At 46.7% G+C, this 19,225-nt stretch overlaps 1 protein-coding gene across 4 annotated transcripts in view; it reads left to right on the top strand.

The window, feature by feature from the left end:
* Positions 1-8,124: 8,124 nt before the first annotated feature.
* The window catches only part of LOC122573408 (agrin-like), a 382,715-nt gene continuing 371,614 nt past the window's right edge, over positions 8,125-19,225 (top strand). For 3 of the 4 annotated variants that reach the window (XM_043739729.1, XM_043739728.1, XM_043739727.1), the window contains exon 1: positions 8,125-10,011. In XM_043739729.1, the coding sequence (XP_043595664.1) occupies positions 9,582-10,011 (430 nt within the window). In that variant the 5' untranslated portion in view covers positions 8,125-9,581. The remainder of the gene's footprint in view (positions 10,012-19,225) is intronic. The other variant, XM_043739722.1, reaches the window with a different exon arrangement.

Here is a 19,225-nt window from a genome sequence, read left to right as displayed (position 1 = left end):
AAACAGATAGTGCATTTTGCCTAATGAGATAGGAAACAGTTTTAATATCGTACCGACGTGATCTAGAATTACACCGAAGAATATAAATCCTATTTTATTATTCAATTCTCTTTCTGCAATCGTTATTCGCGCAGAATTGAAATTCTCAGAAATAGCAAAGAACGCCGCGCGTTATAAATCCAAGAGCTGTCAATTGCTGTTCCTCGAAAGTTTCGATTGTTCGCGTATTCCTGCTTGCAAGTTGTTAGAAGGATTTATGGATCCCCGAAGCTTCGACCTCTAGACGTATATTGTTAGTTCTAATGAAGATCTAATCCAACGATGCAAAAGGAACGCGAAGGGTGTAGGATTAGTTCATCGCTCAGGGCTGACGCAGTCGACCCTCTAAGGATAACACTATCCTATTAATTAATCGTGTCGAAGCGTCGAGACCGATTAAATCGAAATAGCGAGCTCGTTTCGCGGGGGCGTTTCTTCAGTCTGTTTAAGGCCGCATTAATTGCCCGTGAAAACGCCTCCGCGCATACACGAGACTCGGTTTCGCCACAGTTCATTAGGGTTTACGCCGGGTAACTCCGGTTGAATCTGATGCCGCGAAAATAAATCCTCGCGTATGGACGCCTCTGTTCGTTCGTTCAACAAGGCGCCATCTTGAAGAGCAAAGAGAGACCCACGCGGAAGTTTACAGTGTTCCGCTACCATTGCCGTCCTGCTCCGCTCCATTGCCACCATTCACCTTCATCTCCTTTTCGCCGTATTATCACCGCCCATTCGATCCATGCGAGAGATCGATTCTCGTCAACGGTTTCTTTGATACTTCAATTTTCGTCCAATGGCGTAGGATCGAACACGACCAGTCTAATCCGATCAATTCGACTTTTCAACATCTGAGAAAACGAAATTCATTCGTTCGTTTCTCTCAAGTTTACGTATCTATAGCCGTTATCGTACGGGTTGGAATATCGTACGCGTACTTTCGCCAACGTCGCACGAAAATTGCATTTTGAATATCGATAACGTATCGCTGGTTCGACAGAAAAAAAAATTGAGCGATTTAAATTAATAACGCCTTTTAAACATCGGTTCAAAACATTTTGATTCTAGGTCTGACAACGCAGTGTGAAATAACATATTCGAATCCTTTGATGCTGGTACGCGGTCCCTGTTTTATCGCATTCCGATCACAATAAATTAATAAGCGTCCTTTTTTTTCCATTTGCTCGCGCCACGGAGATCGTTCGACTGCGATATTAGAGGTTTATTAATTTATTTTTTCTTTATTAGGCGGACGAGTCGCGCCCACCGGTAATCAGGGATCTGTAATTAGTCGAACATGCTGTCTGTCCATAGCGATTTATGCCGTGCCCCCGGGGATAACTTCCCCTTTCCTCCTCACCTTTCGTTTGGTGGTTCGTTCGTTCTCTCTACCAACGCTTCTTCTTCTCCGATTCTTTCGCGACCGAGGTTTCGGCTTTTTTCGTCATCTTCGAATCTCCCTTCGAGGAAAGACGAATTCCTTACCTTCCACGTATCGGCCGGACTTATCCCGGAACTCCGTAATTGTTGGTTTAGACCAGGAAACACGAAACACCCTCGCCTCACCGTGTTGGCTGATCGATCACTCCGTTCTTGTATTTTGTTGCCGTGAGATATTCTTCGTTAACGCGAACGATGCTGCATAATGCGTTCTGAAAATTACACGCTTACTCTGTTTGAATATATATTATATCCGGTCGTTTAACGATTATGCATTTTGTACTTTTTATCGTGTGAAACGCTCCACGTTCGATAAGAAGACGTCTGACGATCGATCGCGTAGGCTCTTGTAACCTGTAACTCATCCAGATCGGATGAAACAACATAGATGCGATCGTTTGTCCAGGAAGCTTTACAGCTTTTGCGTACATTTCGGTATTTCTTTTCCGCTTTTCGGCTACCGTTATCGGGCACAGTCGCTGCGATAAAGACGCGAGATAAGAATTTCCTTGCGGCATCGTATTAATCTTTCGACAAAGTCGCGGGAAACGAGAAACACGAACGCTTGGTTCGCGCTGGGTGGATTTAATACGTCCAGACTGTCTGTCAATGACCACACCTTCTCTTTCCTCGACGTCTCGTTTGTTCTTCACGGTCGGATCCCCCAGGGATTCAATCGCTTTCAACGAAAATCAGCGCTTTCGAGAAAAGAATGTTGTCGTCGAGCGATCGTAATAATGGACGGTGGTTGAAAAGCCGAGAAAAATGCCGCGTAATTATATGCGATCGAGGGGATCTCCAGGCGATGCGATGGTAAGGTTCGAGGCATCCCGTGGCGAGAGTGTTCGATCGTTCAGCAACGGGATCGTCTTGAGAAAAATTCCTTCGGGTTGGTATTTACATTTCTGGTCGCACGTACCTCATCGACCGCAATAAAGGTTCGTACAATTACGCCTGTACATTTTTCTTCGTGAAAGTTTAATTCCATCTTGTCCACGTTTCCCGCGCCGTTTACGGTTCACCGTGGCTGTAGTCGCGGCTTATCGTCGGAATGACTTATCGCTTAAACAGTACCCTTTTGGCGAGAGCCAGTGTACCGGGTCCCTCGTAACAACCTAAATTAAGTCTGCGCCTTCGTCTCTCATCCGTATTTCATTTCCATCGGTACGCGCGTGCACGCTCGTTTTCTCGGTTTAAGATTACCGCCATGCTACCTTGGCGAGCGGTCGCCATTAAAGAGGACCCCTTGACCACCGTACGACTATGTCCAACCACGAACATACTCGCGTTCACGCGCACGTCGAAATCCGTTATTGGCCTGGACGTCGATTCTAAAGCGCCAGATTGTCCGGTTTCGATGATGGTTTTTGGTCAATCATCTACGAGGTACCCTTGTTCCCCTTTGTTTATACGACAACGTTCGCCTCGTAAAACGAGGGGATCCAGTCGGGATCGTGGACTCTGAATACAACCATTTCACAGGTTCGATAACGCGACAGGACAGTCGCAGCCGCGATATATTTCTCGCGGAATCGCATTAACATTGAATCGTAGAACGAACGATCGGGATTTACGATCAATATACGACTCATTAAGGTGAGAAGTAACCGTTTACGACAACCATGAAACGTATCCGAGTTAGAGTTATTTATGATATCGGCGATCTGTGTTGAACTAACGCGCTTAGGATATTTTTCGATTCTATCCGATCAAGCTTCATTTGCGCGGTATTCTGTGCAGATTTATGCAAGCGTCCGTTTAATTTCGAGGAACGCTGGCTCCGTGTCCGTTCGACGGAGTCGCGCACGTAAGTAAGTACTTACAAGTCCTGCCTCGTGCCAGAATACAAGTACTATTATCCACTCGATAACGGTACAACGTAGGAAGCGGCGCGACGAGCAGAATCGCGGACTTAATTTAGGCTATTACGACGTCCGGGCTCGACGCTTTGCGTTTCGTCGTGATAAGTCGTTTTGCCTGGTAGGATGTAAATACTTTGGCCATGGCCGATTAAACAGGAAGACGTTCTTCACGAACTACATTAATCCAGCTTAAAAAAACGTTCTAAGACACGCATAAATCTTCGTACGGTTTGGTACGAGCGAGATCGCCACGATTGCCGTAACTGGTTGCCGTCTGTGTGTCTACGAGTTTATATTGAGTACTTCCTAATATATGAAGAATGATTTGAAAAAGGGCTCGGACGATACGACTAATGGAAGATAAAAGCCAAAAATGACCTTCGTCGGTAACCGAATATCCATCTATTAGATAAAGATTCATTTTCTAACTTGTCGATCCGCCTGTAATCCCATATCGACAGACAATTTCCAGTTTATACCCTGTCCCTAAATTATTTAGTCATTTTCTCGGGCCACTCTACACATATACTCGCGTATCGAGTAGACGTAAGACGATACAGCCCTATTCATCGCGAACGTACCGCGTATACCGTTCACACTCTATAAGTTTGAAGAGGTGTTACCAACGATGTCTATCAGCTGCGTGGCTATGGCACGCGAATCTCAGGTCTCAACTACGTCGTTCGTACCGCGAATAGACCGTTAATTCTATAATAAGGTAGAAGTGATCGGCAATTCGCGCGACGTGTATAGCTGTCGCGCGCGATAATTCGCGGACACCCGAGATCATAATCGACTGGTTGCACGGTCGCGCGCGAACTTTGCGCCCCGTCGAACCTTGCAACGCCAACTGCGTCTTTCCTGCAATTTGTTCGTTATCCCAGCGCCGAGTCTTTTCTATTCGACGCGTTTCGCCGTGTACCCGGAACGGTGAAAATGAAAATGACCAGGAAGAAATAGGAGACAGAATCGACGAAGGAAGCAGAACGAGAGGCGGTCTTTGACTCGGCGCGCGTATAAGCATAGCCAGCATGAAATACGATGAGAGAGTGCCTCGGGTGCGAGACTTATGCTAAGTACGCGCACACCAGAACGTTGCGTGTGTGTTTAATGCTCGTACTCGTGCCACAGTCCTCGCGTTCCATCTTCGTTCCGCCACAGGTATCCTCGTGGCTACAATGTAGGGTACGATCGTGTGCGTGCGTGGTCGCGTGTTTCGCGCGTTTGCGTTCCGCTCGCCACGGCTCCCGCGTTCTACCTGTGCCCGGCCTTTATATGGGATTCTGCTCGCCGTGCTGAACCACGGATACCACCGCCGCCACGGCCGACGGATCATCCACCTCGAGCACGCTCGACGTTCGGTTCAATGTCGTGGGAGTTCTTCCAGGTGGCAGATTATCCAACTAGTTTACGGTCAGGCTCGTTTAAGGTGATGCTAGCTAATGACAGCGTTGTTCAGAACTTCGTTCAAATGCCACATTGAACAAACGCGATAAATTGAAATATACAGGAAAGTAATGATATTACAGGCATCGTTTTTTAAATTTGTCTTAGAGTTTACTACTGTTTATTGATATAAAGATGATTCTTGTTGCGACAAGCGAACATACGGATGCCGAGGGGCTCAATTACCGTTATACCAACGAGCGTAATATTTGAGTCGTGATATTGGTAAAAAGAATTAGTAAGAACAGTTCATCCTTACACTAAATCGTGATCAATTCGACGTCATGAACGGCCGATCTGTATAGCTTTTCAAATGGCAAACGTTCGTATCGCCGTCCAACGATATTACTCAACATAGCCCTTGACAAACATACAAAAGGCTAACGACGTCGGCATTACGGCGAAGACGCACGCGAGCATTTATAAGTTGCCGGTGGAACAACGCGGCGGCCGAGGGTGGTTCGAGATTGTAACGCGGAGAAGCCAGAGGCGACGGTCGTCATAACTCATCTCCGTCGTACCGTCATCGGGTCGGTTTCTTGGCCGATCGACACGACGAGATATGTATATTCTACGGTTTGGTAAATAAATTCTGCCGAACCGCGTGAATAAACGATAAACAGAACGCGGTTTCTTCGTCGTGTTTCTCCACTTCGAGCAGCACGAAGTGACAAATCCGTGCCGTGCGATAACTTTCGATGCTACCGCTGCTTGTAAGATGGGAGAGCTTATAAGATTAGTTTAATCAAGGCTACACGTACTTAGCGTCTCGATGGAACAAGGATAATCGTGCGGAGGGTTGGGTTCGGGGGCGACAAGGATGAACTTAGGTCGGACTGGCGAGTTCCAAGGGACAGACGGAGCTACGAGAGATCTGGTTCTCTCTTTTTATTCGTCCGCGACAGCCTCATCGCAGCGAGGTCGTCCGAAACAAAGTGGCGCATTAGCGTTCCTTACGTGTATTGTTAACGAGCCACGCAAATCGATCCATTCGTTAGCTGGTGGATCAGTCGGCGCGGTAGCTTGTCTCGTCTTTCCATCGCCATATTTTACTCCCATCGACCAACGATTTGTCTACTGTGCGGCCCGTGTAACCTGTCTATATACAAACGGGTTGCCTTCGAAAAAGCGAATCGTTTAACGATCGGTTAACACGGACTTCTTTAACGCTCTCCTCGATACATGCAACGAAATTTCAGAATTGATCGCCCTTCTAAAATTATTCTACACATTTTACGAATTATTAAATACACCGCGATGTCTTTATCAGTTAACGTTGTTCACCAGGCGTACTCCGACAGGAGACACGTAGATTTTACTGACGCGGATAGAACGATACCGATCGAAAAATCGCAAACGGCGCTAGGCGCGAAAACAGCTCAACGGCGTTATAACTAAATCCATAACTGTAACGAACAATGTGATATATTCCAGTTGGGAATTACGCCATTAGCACTTCGCAGGATATTACGCGCGTGGAAGGTGACAATTCAGATGGAAGATACGAGACAATCCGAGACGTAACGTCGACATCACACCCTCAAGGATAAGATTCGCAGATATTCGCGGTAAGGACATACAGACAAGGACACTTGGAGCGAACGATCCACGGTGATACGTTGCGCGAGCGTGGGCATCGGGGCAATTCGCTTTGCTCGTCGGTGATCGTGCCACGCCGTGTATTGGAGACTTAATGTCCCATAGAAGCGATTCTAGGGCTGTTCCTTTCGAAAACGATCGCGTGCCTGCTGTGGATCCGGACCGTTGAACCGGGCGAGAAATCTCGTTTAATCGGCGGCGATACGGTACGGATCTCGCTATAAGGCATTCATTAACGTCACCGGTGTGCCTATTACTATCGATGCATATTCCTGCAACAATGCCACTAGCCGGGCCTGCATTCCTTCCCGTCCACGTGGGCGAACATCGACCAGATACAGATCTGTGTTTCATTATCGCATCACGATAACTGGTCCGACCGTGTGTCTTGACGTTATTCAGGATTCCTGACCTATCGAAATGCCCACGTTCCCTGACGTCTTGCGGCAGTACAGTCGCGTATTAGTTCGATTTAATGAACGAAAAGGAAGAAAGCGAATCGTCGTGTCGATGGGTCGGGAAAATTGATCAATTAGAGGGAACGGTCTCGGAATCGTTTCGCGGAATGGTAAGAGAACGCGTAGGTGTCTTGGGGTTTTTCTCGTCAAAACGGACGGTTCTAGTATCTACTTGGAGGATCGTTTTCTGCGAACAGTTCGAAACTCGAGACCATATCTGGTTGGCAGTGCAAGACAAGAATCTCATTCCTTCCACGCCCAAGCTCTGGTGCTGCATAACATTGTACGCGAGCATATAAATATCCGCGGAAATTATGATGTACCATAACTGACGACACCGTAGATCAGTCTCGGTCCGTTCAGCTTCACGCAAAGGAAACTATTATCATAAATAAGCGAACAAGAGCTTGTCTCTTCCCTTGTATGTTGTCCCGACGAAGTCGACCCATTAACTTCTTCGACGGACTCGTTAAAGAGGGTTCCCAGCGTTTCGTGGGTGATGCGGTGAACTAACCACCGAACGTACGGTCACCGCATCAATGGAACTCGGCATTATCGGTATTATCGGTCGCCATCAATTACAAACCGCGCGAGATTGTAGCTCGTTAGAGTCGATATAGATTAGATCGTTTCATCTCGACCGTCCATTTTTTCTTTTTTCCTTTTTTTTCCCAGCCGTCACCCACGTTTTCGAAATCCCAGGCGTCGAGGTGTTAAAATGTGGCTTGCACGCAACGCCAACGACGCTCGATTTAAGAGTTGGCATCCTAATATTTCTTCCGTCGAACGTTCGACGTTGATCTATATACTCAAGTTTTCCATCGATTCTCCGATTTCACACGAAAGAGCACCGATCCATTTTCACGTACATCGATATTCCTACGTGCATTTCGTGTGCGGCGCACGTACGAGAAAATCCTGCATCGGTGTAGGTATAAGTGTGTCAATAGCAACCACATATAGTACGCATCTTTGGATGCTCACGTGGTAGACACGGAGGAAGCGCACTCGTCTTGGTAAGATTTCTCTCATCTCTGTCTCTCTCTTGTTCACTCCCCTCCGTTTTCCTCGCGAGCTCGCACGAATACACGAGTGTGCACCGAAAGAGGCGGGAGCGTGTATCTGTTTGATATACGTGTGTGCGAGCGACGTGTGCACACACCGAGCCGGTCATCTCTCTCTCCCTCTTGGTCCCTTGGTCTAAGGCGACTTACGCCTACACGTTGTAGTTGCAGCATCCACACTTAGCCCTCCTCAGTCCAGCGCGTGCCTCCACGCGACCAACCACCACCTCAACCACTGCTCTCTCACTCTCGCGCAGGATCGCGGATAGTCGCCGAGGTAGCACGAATGTCGAGCGCGCCGCTAACTTCGCGTTGACAGTGCTTTTGGTAGCGCTTAATCTCGTGTCTACGGCTCGTTGCATCTGTCAGCTGAACATCCACGATCGTCCAATAATCGACTCGAACCAAGTCGCTAGCGTCGACTGTTTTTTCTTTTTTTCTCGTTCTACGTTTCCACAGCACTTTCGACGTCGTTCGATCACACGTCGACGATTCGACGATTTGTCCGATACTCGATTCGATCACGTTCGTCAATCATTTACGAATAAGCGAATCGTACGACTCGCGCATTATAATGTTCATTTTGTCAGTGATCAGTGACAGTTGTCGTCTAGTGAACTACCGAACGTTTTGGAAACCTCAGTGCGGTTTCTAGTGTCTCGCGAGTGTAACGGAGTGGGTTTATCGATTCTTTCCTTCTTCTTTCAAGGATGATCGAACAAATCAGAATCGACGGCGAGCAAGTATGATTTAAGTGAAAGTCGATCGACCGTTTTCGCGGACTTTCGCGCGAAATCGTTTTTTCCGAGCCTCCTATCTGAATAATCTGGTTGTCGTCTATTATCGAGTCGAACGTATTGAATCTTATAAAGATCAAGCCGCACGAACAGAGGAATCGCGAATCGGTGGACATAAAGTGCAGGTTATTGCGCGTTCGTTCGCGCTCGATGTTCCAGTAGGACGGGTAAAATTGTCGAAGATCGTACATTCCGTAACAATATCGCGTGGAATCGGCTTCTAGTCCCATCGAGCAGGTGATAAAACGTGGTGACTACGAGGGAGCGAGCTGCCGAATCGACAGTTTATCGATCACGCGATCGAATCTCGCGGAGTTTCGCACTTGCCACTTGGTAGAACGGGAAACGAGTCACGCGGATTGGAAATCGGCGAGCGTGGGTCGACACACGGCGCCAACCTGTTGCTCAAGATCACACGCTTCGTAAGATCGGACTCGTTTCCATTTAGAGGACTCAGCTCGAGTGGCCAGGTATCTCTCGAAGAACGATGCTTCGATCGACAACCGGGAACTAATCAAACCGAGATCAGGATCGAAGCAGAGAAATCCTCTTTCGATCGACGTAGTCGTGGTGGTCGTTTGTCGCGCGACTGTTTCGGGATATCAGTTTCCAGGTATTACAGGAACTTTCCGAGCGCCATCCATCATTTTCGTTCGTAGATACTCGATACCGATTACGTTATGCGGACAAGGCAGGATTTTAACGCGGATCGACCGAAATAATCGATCGAGCCACCGCTAATTGAAGCATGAATTTAAAGAGTGCGATGGTGTGTGAATAATTACGAACAATCTACTACATTGACGAAAGATCGCGTGAACGTATGTTGCAGAGTGATGAAGTGATAGCCAGAAAGGTGTGAAAAGACGGTGTAAGAAAATGGATGTCAACCTGAAAATCGGTTTTCTGGTGATATGGGCCAGCATTATGGTACCTTTGGTCCACTCGTCCACCAGGGAACTTCTCGACTGTCGAGCGAACTTAACGGCGGCGATAAGAAACGACACCACCTTTATGAGGAAGGTTCGTCAGGCGGACTACATCTTCACGGGAAAAATCAAGGATCTGAGGAACGGGCAGTTGCACGTGCGCGTTAAGAGAGCGATCAAGGGTGTACTAAACGCCACCCTCGATCTCATGCTGAATGACACATGTGACCAATACATACGCCGCAGTTACACGGGTATCTTCATGGCTCGTCGCGATCCTGAAATCGGCGATCTTCGACACGTGGACAAGATAGTGATGCACTTTGGTCCGGTGCCTCTTACTCTCGCGAATTTGGACAGACTCAACGCCGCTGTCAAAGGTGAGTGTCGTATCTATTTCGTACTTTCGAAAGACGACGCATTGCGCGTAGTTTTCCACTTCTTGACAATTGAATAAGTCGCGACGACGCGGCTTGGACGGAAAACACGCGTAAGGTATGCGCGTAGGTATATACGTAAAAGTGCACGTCTATTTAAATAACGGCAAAGCATATTCGAAAGAAGTAATTTTACGACTCCTTTAATTCTTACGAAAAATGTGTTCGCGGCTCGTGACTTTAGCCTTTAAGGTAGCAACGGTACCGTTCGTACGACGTTTTCGCGTTCCTGAGGATTTGTATCCGGCCAACGTTTATTCTTGTTCGCTGTCTTGTTTGAGATTGTTCAGCAAGCGTAGGGCAACCGCGCTAACACAATGTGTGCATCGTCGAGCGACAAGTAGGTATCGCTGCTTCAAGGTCTACCAGACGGTATCTCGAGACTAGTTGTCGAATCACACAAAAATAATGCGCCGTTCTATTATTAAACCGTTACGGGTACGATCGTTTTTATCGATAGTTTACGATGATCGTGACTGTGTTTAAAGTTTATCGATAGGAGAGGTAATGCCGGTTTCGTGTGTCGCGCCTTGGAAGACAAAGCGATGTCCAAGACTATTAGAGAAATTAATGTAGGAGTTATAAGATGAGACTCTGAGATATTGGCTGGGCGGTGTAAAGGGACGAATGATTTATTTAATAAGAAGGGGTTAAATGCGGAGCCGACGGAGCGTCCGTGGTTTTATTCTTTTTCGAAGATCGTCTTACAAGCGAAAGACTCGACGATGTCAACGACGATGGTATCCTAGGGATTTTGACGAATAAAAGTGGTCGTCGTTCCGGCGGGCCCTAAGTGTTAGAGATAATCGTTCGGTCTCGATAACTTACAATACCGCCTACCGACAACGATATCACTGTTCTCTCTCGGTTCGTCTCTTTTTCCACGTCATTTGCAAGTCGATCGCACGTCCATATAGTAGTCGTTGTAAAATGTCGCCGATATTTCTCCGAAAGGCGTCGTGTGTAATTAGGAACTTTTCTCGAGAACGTGCCGCCGGCTAAAATTCAAATTGGTCGGAGGCTTAGTTCGCGCCAAACGCCAATCAACCGATACGGAAGCGTTCGGTCGAAATAATGAAAGGGTTCGAGCCGCTAGGAAAATCGCCACTCTCGTACGGAATGTTGAGGAGCGGACAGGATTGATTAATACGGCTGCTCCTTTCCGCGCGTTTTTCTCCTCCGAACTCTATCGTTTTTCTCGCTGGCCGCGTCAATCTGGCGCCTTTGCTAATCATAGCGTCGTTGCATTTCTGACACGGTGTGACTTGTAATAAAGCCTGCGACTCTCCGGTGACATATAAGGAGTAATACCTTCTGGGAAGATAAATTTAAGTAACGTTTAATTAGTGGTTCTCGGAAAGTACGCTCGGATAATTGAGAAAGTGCTGGAAAATTAGGTCGTTATCGATGATTATTAATATTTGCAGATTAAGAAAAAGATACTTGTTTCGCGATCTTGGTACGTTTCAGTACTTAGAATCGTCTCGTTTCAACCGAACGACGATCTCTGTCCATTTCTACGTTCGCAAAGTTCTCCGAAGTTCGCCTTATCTATCATTGCAGTTACAATATTGCTCCTATCGTTTCCTGTTTCTCTTTACGTTATCTTCATCTTCTCTTGGAAGAAATATCATCGACGTATATTTCCCTTTCTACGTCATTCTTACATTCAGTGGATACCATTCAAACTTTTACGATATAGTCGGAAAGAGCAAGCTTTATTTCTTCGACTGACAAGTTCTGCCTTACAAGTATATCAGGCTTTTAGTGTCTGCGAGCGAAGGAGTGTTATATCTTTTAGTCAGTATGATCTAATAAAACAAAATGATAAAACCACATTTCACCAAACACACGCTTCGAATGAGAAAAATCCAGTCGTGGGTTTTGATGCGGTGTTTCTACATTCGCGCGTCCACATTCCCCGAACCGATTCGAACCGTGGGAACCCGCGTTGTCGTCGATTTTTCGCGGCAGGCTCTCGCGCGGAAAATGGCAACCGCTGGCTACCTGCGACACCTGGTCCTCCCGGTGCTCTATAGCGGTCGCCCACGTACCTATGTACGCGAGCACGTATGGCCGCGTCACTTGACGCGCGTTTTCAATGCGACAGGCCACGGTATTTCTGCGTGGACTCGGACGCGCGCGCGCGCGCGCCAGCCCTGAAAGTCAATTCAAGCCTCGCGCGCGAGTTCAGACCTCGGCGTATACCGAGTCACTCGGGGGATCAGCATAATACGCGGACGGCCTACGCATTTTGCCAAGCTGTAGCAACATCGACACGCCCTACCTATATAACACGCGGCCCAGGTGTGCCCGATTTCGAGGATTTTTCATTCGACTCTTTCCCGTATCGGTCGTCAGGGTTGCTGCTTCTCCCACGCCGCGGGTATTTTCCACGCTGCGTCGTGGAATGGCACTGTGCCGGGATTCGACTGAAATATACGCCAGGGACACGCAACGTCCTCGTTACGCGAATCGAAACGCGAATCGGAACGCGCGTTTTCTATGCGCCTAGGAAACCCAACCGTGAAATAATTTATTATTCTATCGGCGATCGAGTGTTTTTCACGTTGTACGATGTATCGACAACTGTGTGGTGGTTGTAGAAAGTCGAGGTGTTGCACGGTTCGCTTGAAATTTAGAGCAAGGGAACGTGTGTGTGCGTGTTGTTGCCGCGAGAAGTCATTATCAACAGAACAGCGAGGTTCGTTTGGGAAGGTGCGTGAAAATGTTGTGCGTATATAGATTGGTAAATGCGACGTGTGGAATGAGTATGATAAATAAGACTGATTAGGTCCGAGGTGATTGCTTACTAGAAAGCGAGGAATACCTCCGCGTGTTTTGGAACGCGGGAAATTTGTCGTGAAAGCTGTAGAATTTTGCTTCGGAGAAACGCCCGTCGTTACACGTACGATTTTACTTTAGCATACAGGCAAACCAATAGTACTCTTCGGATTTCCATTAATTCGATAATATGTTATTCACCGTCGGTTACAAAGTCACGAAGTAATTTTAATCAGATTTAAAGAAGATGAGAAACGCGTTAATTCATAATCTGGATAATATTCGTTTAAATCTTAGAAACGTTCGGATCCCTGCAGCTACCGCATAAAGAATATTAGGCGGATCGCGCCTATATGCAACCATAGTTTCGTGCATAGTCATCCTTATACCTTATATAGGGGAGTATAAAGGAACAATGGTTTTGTATCTGTCCTTCTCATGTACCGTTTCTACGATTGAAAAGAAAGTCGATAATGAATCGTCGATCGGGTTTGTGACTATTGTTAAGACGCCGCAACTCTATCAATCTCCATACGTATACGATTTCAAAACGGTAATTATCTTGGCGCCCACGCGCCGCCATGTGTATAAAATGGCCGGCATGCCGTTGATGATGATTTCCTCGATCGATATCTGGCTGAACGAAGGGACACGGACAGAAGCGAGATGAGTTGATCGAGTGTGTCTGCTCCCGTGGCCACGTTCCGTCAAGCTGTTACCTCGCAAACGCACCATGAAATTGCTGCGTTGTAGATTATGATATATAGTTTCTGGCTGATACGAAATGGGTAACCGAGTTTCACACGTGAAACAGCTAATTATGCGATAACCCGTACAGCCTTGGTATTGTTGCAAATATATATGTATATATATATATATATGTCGCGTCGATTGGACACGACGTTAGAATTTCAATCGCGTTAATGGTTGTTCGATCGAAAATATCACTATACATATAGCGAGATATTCTAGGCGTATCATTTCCCCTGTAATTCAAGCGGGACTTAAGTTTCATGCGGCTTAAATGTCCATCCTCGTGACACGGTTCTCCGTTGAATTACCTTTAACGCGATCGATAAATTTTAATACCGATCGACCGTTTGAATCTCTCGATAATCCGGCCGATGGTTAGAGGCTACAAAGATGCGTGCACGCGGTTCAATTTCTTTTGACAGGCGCAACGACGAGGGAAAGCGTATTGGAGCGATGGCATTGCACGATCCGCGTAGATCGGTAATTGCAATTTATAACAGCGGCTTTTAATGGCGCGTGTCATTTGTCGTTCGGTGGTACACGTTCGTCCGCGTTCGAGATCAAAGACCGCCGTGCTGGAACATAAAAATCGGGATCCGTTGCTAATCCGATAATCGAACAATCAGCCGTGACGGGGAATAAATGTATTACTTTCACCGGCAAGAAATAGCCGGCTATCTTTCCAGGTATAAATATTGTGATTTGTATTTACTTCAGTGGAGTTCTGCTTGAGACACTGCAGGGCAGAGGCTCTCCTTCGTGTATAACGCATATTATTATTTTCTATCGATAGAAATTTTTAAAACATTCTTCTATTTCGGGTAATATTGAAGGTCGTTTCTATACAGTGAGGCAGTATATTCCTTATCGCTTTATCGCACATATTTTTTACGAATTCCGCCTTGTGAAATTTGCTCAATCGATAAGTGATTTTTTGTACTCTTTACTTTGAAAGAATTGCCAAATCTAAACAGGTATTTGGTAGCAATTATATTCGGGATATTGATATACTCGGGCAAAGAGAATATCGTATTAATAACTTGTTACGCTTTCGAACCAAGGGTTGCAAAATGTTACAGTCCATATTTCGATTCAAATATACCTACAATGCACGTTAATCAATTTAACGATGACCAAATCTCTGGTGAAATGCACAGTTCGCTTTACAATAGCTGAAGAATCACGCGTAATAAGTGGTTACCAAACGGGCACGGTAATTGGAAGGTTTATGAATAATATGTGTGATTTCCGCAATGGAAAAATATATCGTTGATTAACGTATGTGTCGACGCGTGAAAGCAACGCGGCTATAACAACGTTATTAGATCCGAATGATCGTTTCAAATTTCTCTAATAATTTCTTAAGCAGATTGCAACGTGTAATGCGCGGTTTAATGCATCTGTCACTGCGCGTCCGCCGCGAAGATATAGAGAGAAGAAAGTGTGTACAGAGGCTGATTCCAAGGGATTAGTCGTTGGGTCGTTGCTCAGTACGATTTACCAGTATTCGTTCGTGTTGCTCGTGGCTGAGGTAGGCGGTTGATTGCCAGAGCCACGAGTGTGCACCGAGGGCGCGTATTATGCACGCTTTGTAAGGCGAGCCGCTGAAAAATTAGTCGCGGCCTCGCTCCGTTTGGCCAGCTTGTCCATTCGGGTAACTTAATACGGGACGGTTGCCGCGTTCCTACGAAATTGAAAAAGAAGAGAAGCAGGCGCTCGTATCGGGACAAAATTAGGGTAATTTCGTTCGAGGAACACTATTTAAAGATGTCCGAACGGACGTCTTTATACAACTCATTTGCATAAGAATCCTACGTGGAAGATATCCCTTTTCTTTTTCTCGCGGTTCTCTTCGTGTTGCGTGCTCCTCGTTTAGTCAAAGAAATCGTTACTTATTACGTTTAACTCCGTTACACTGGCTGTTCCGTCGCCTTTTCTCAACTCGCGCGTTTTCACGATTATTTTCTCAGCCGCGCGCGCTAGTTTAGGCGGGCGATGATTCTCGTTTTCCGTCGTCGCGGGAATAAAAAGGAACGGCGAGGCCACGCGCTTCCGGATACGCCGGTGTCACCGTCCTCCCTTCACCTAACCGAGCGATAAAAGCTTTTAACGATGGTACCTCGACCATTCGAGGCACCGTTGAAGAACAAACAGGTCCGAAGAAAGAATTTCTCGTCCGAGCTCCGTGATATCGTAGTCGATTCCGAATCGCAGGGACAATAAATCTGAAATTGAATTTCCGTGAGCCACATTTGGCTCTGTCGGGAGTTAATGTTATTTACGGCTGTGAAAAATGAGTCGCACTGGCGTTTCCTTTTTTCGGAGGAGTTCCATTTCGACACCGGGTTCAATACGACGCCATAAATAGAAAAGATACGCATCGTTTCCTGCTGTATGGCCCGTGAATAGGCGAGCCCAGCGTCAGGATCAACGAATTGCCTTAGGCCATGGACCCAATCTCTTCCAATTTGCCTGGACTCCAGAAGGACGAAGGGTAACTCATTTATTCAGGCACGCATGGCGATCCTCCACCCTCGAATTGGTACTAATTAAAAGATTTCACTTGACGCCGTGGATATTCCTAGACTTTCTCACGGGCAGCTGTTCACACGTTTCTCTCTGAAACGTTCAGGCGCCAGTCTCCCGCTGAAAAAAAAAGCTCTTGAGACACTCCTGTGAGCGTTACGTGTGCGTTTCTACGATAAGCTTCGTGTAGGCTCCTTATAAAGCTTCGTAGAATCATCGTAGCTTAATTTGTTACTTCCTGTGATTCGCGCACGTTAACGAAGTTGAGGGAACTCCCTTCACGTTGGCACGGTATTTTAAAGTAAATTTTTCAGTTATGAGAGTTGAGAAAATTAATCGACGCAAAGCGGTGTGCGTATGTCTTGATTTCTGCAATTATTATAATTCATATGTATTATACAAACAAGATTTAGTCGAATTACTGGTTTGGTTTAACTCGACGTATCATAACACCGTAGAAATTTCAATTTACTCGTTTCTCTTCGGTATACAGAGACCACCTATTAATTTGCGCGCGTGTCACGGTATTTAGCGGGGTTGCACCAACACGGATTCCTCTTCTTTTCCCGAGCCCCGCGTCAATTAGTCTCTCAACGTAACCAAGCTTGCCGGCGCTCTCTCGCTACTACCTATTCTTTTTCTTGACTCGGACGTCCTTCTTGGTTCGCCGCTTTCTTCTTCAGCTTCGAGCTGCCAGAGCGGCTCGTGTTTTATTTCAAGCGACCCTTTATCTTTCACGGACTACGGCGTCGCTGGCTCATCGTGACACGAAAGACTTTTTTCGTTTTTCCAGTCACCTTCCAACCAGCGCAGGCTACCAATCCCCTCGGTCTAAGATCGGCGATTACGTGCATCGGAGCCTGGTGATTCCTTAACCAGGTTTCCAAAGGTCAAGCAGCCGTAACCTCATCCACTCGCTCGTTGCCTCTTCGGTTGCACATAAGGATATTACTGATATTATTATTATTATTATAATTACTATTGTTATTATTATTATTATTATCATTGCCGTTATTATCGATATTATTGTCTCACCTCGAGCACAAGCTCGTGCCTCACGATTCAACGAGAGGAAGAATTCGTGCCTCTCGCTCGACATCGATTGGTTGAACAGTTCTCGAACCTCTTCTCCGTGGATATCGTCAGCCCATTATCTAGTTCTATTAGAATTCCAGCCTCTTTATCTTTCTCGTTTCGCCGTCACGAGATATTATTGGACGCGATCTAATTATCGAAGCGATTCACCGCGAGCAGTTTCCCTGCCATAATTCCGTTGAAGCGTGTGGCCCTTGTCCGGGAGGCAATTTAATTCCCGTTGGAAGCGATTCGCGCCGAGGAGAAGTAGGCGGTCACGGAAAAATACGTCGTGAGTTACGATTGAACGTTTGCCGTTGTTGTTGCTCACGGATCCAGAGTCTTTTCGTTGGCCGTGGTCGATCGGCAAGAACGATCCGTCGTTATTTACGAGCTCGAGGCCGAACGACCTTCCTATCGTGGCACGATTTCGATCGGAATTCTCGCTGCAGGTTTCGGACACCGCGGAGCGGCAATTAGACAGATCGGAATCTCGTTTTCGCGGCAAGGATCGTTAAGGATGCAACGATGCTTTGGCTACCGCCCGAGGGTGGTGGCCAACGGCGGCTTTAACGACGATTTTGATGAATTTAGTCGGATTTAATTAGGAGGCGCGTATTTTCGTGCCCCGTTACTTAAGACGGCCCCGTCCGCGTCGGAGGACCTTAAGAATCGAGTTTTGCATGCCTCGAGGACAAAGCCATAAAATACCAAGCGTAACAGCTTTCAATTACAGGTCCCCGTGCGCGTATGAGCCGCGTATACCGAGGCACCGCTCGTCTCGCCTGTCGAGGGACCAGGGAAAAAACGGGCAAGGGCGAAACGGGAAAAAACGAATACCAACCGAAGAATTCCGCGGGTCCCCTTCAAATTGCTCCGTATACCGTATTCCGTCCAGTATTTGGACCTTCGTACGTGACTAGCACCAATTAATGACAAATACGATAATCGACTATCGCTTCGGACGCCACTGAACCCCTCCATTACGACACGTGTTCGAAACCGTCGAGAGATACGTGGCTTGAATTCGTTAATAATCGCGATACTTTTACATACAGTGTTACATTATTGTTAACCGTCCTGATACTTTCTCACGGTATCATGCGACTATCAGGTGCAATTTCTCGAATAGTACAATTTTCCTTACGTTTATTAAGAATATCCTTTTCATAATTTCTCGGCCAGATATACTTGGGAATTCCCGGTTGGATAAGTAGATTCTGTCGGCACGAGTTCGTCTAATTGGGTACCGATTGTTCCGATGAACGCGAACAACAGAATTCGTTGTCCGAAAGATTGCAGCGAATTTCACGAGGCAATAACTACGCTAAAGGAAATACACCGGTCGTATGGTTGGAAGTTCGCGCGTGATTATCGCATGATGAATCGTCGCTGGCGGCTATCGTATATTTTTCTAAGAATAGACGAAGATATTATACCGTGTAGAGCGTAGTCGAGCATGATTGGCGTCACCAAGGTTGCCGCGTAAAGGCGCTGGGTGGGAAGCGTTCGAAAGGGGTATGGAAAAAGAAAGGCGTGAGTGACGGGTCGTATGGTAATTGGCGATTCATCACGCCGCGACAAGCCGCACAGTCCTGCTCACCGTGTTAGCCACTCGTGGAGACACGAGAACGGTTGGAGACTCCGGCCGGAGAACCCTTGGAGCACATTGCCGACGAAAACGTTTGATGAAGATAAAACGGCGAAAAAAGAACCGCGGCAGTCAGAGGTTGTTTTTGGTCGATGTTTACCTCGGAACATGACTCGCCGTTCCCTTTGCAACATCGTAATTATTTCGTAATTACACGTTCATTATGCGGAGCAAAGAGCCGGGGATGGACCGTCGAATTATGCGTGAAAAGAGAGTTACACACGCGGCACAACCGCGCCAGACATCTACGGATTTTGTTGAATAATAATAAATCAAGTCCTCGCGTCGAAAATTTATTCGTTTACCGGTACTCGTTAAGTTTTTCAACGGGTATCAGGGTGGAGTCGAGCCAGCATATTTTACATTTAT

The sequence above is a fragment of the Bombus pyrosoma genome, linkage group LG12 (assembly GCF_014825855.1).
Source record: "Bombus pyrosoma isolate SC7728 linkage group LG12, ASM1482585v1, whole genome shotgun sequence".
NCBI lineage: Eukaryota > Metazoa > Arthropoda > Insecta > Hymenoptera > Apidae > Bombus > Bombus pyrosoma.
The sequence above is the reverse complement of the archived record's forward strand: the minus strand, read 5'-3'. Positions and strand labels throughout refer to the sequence as shown.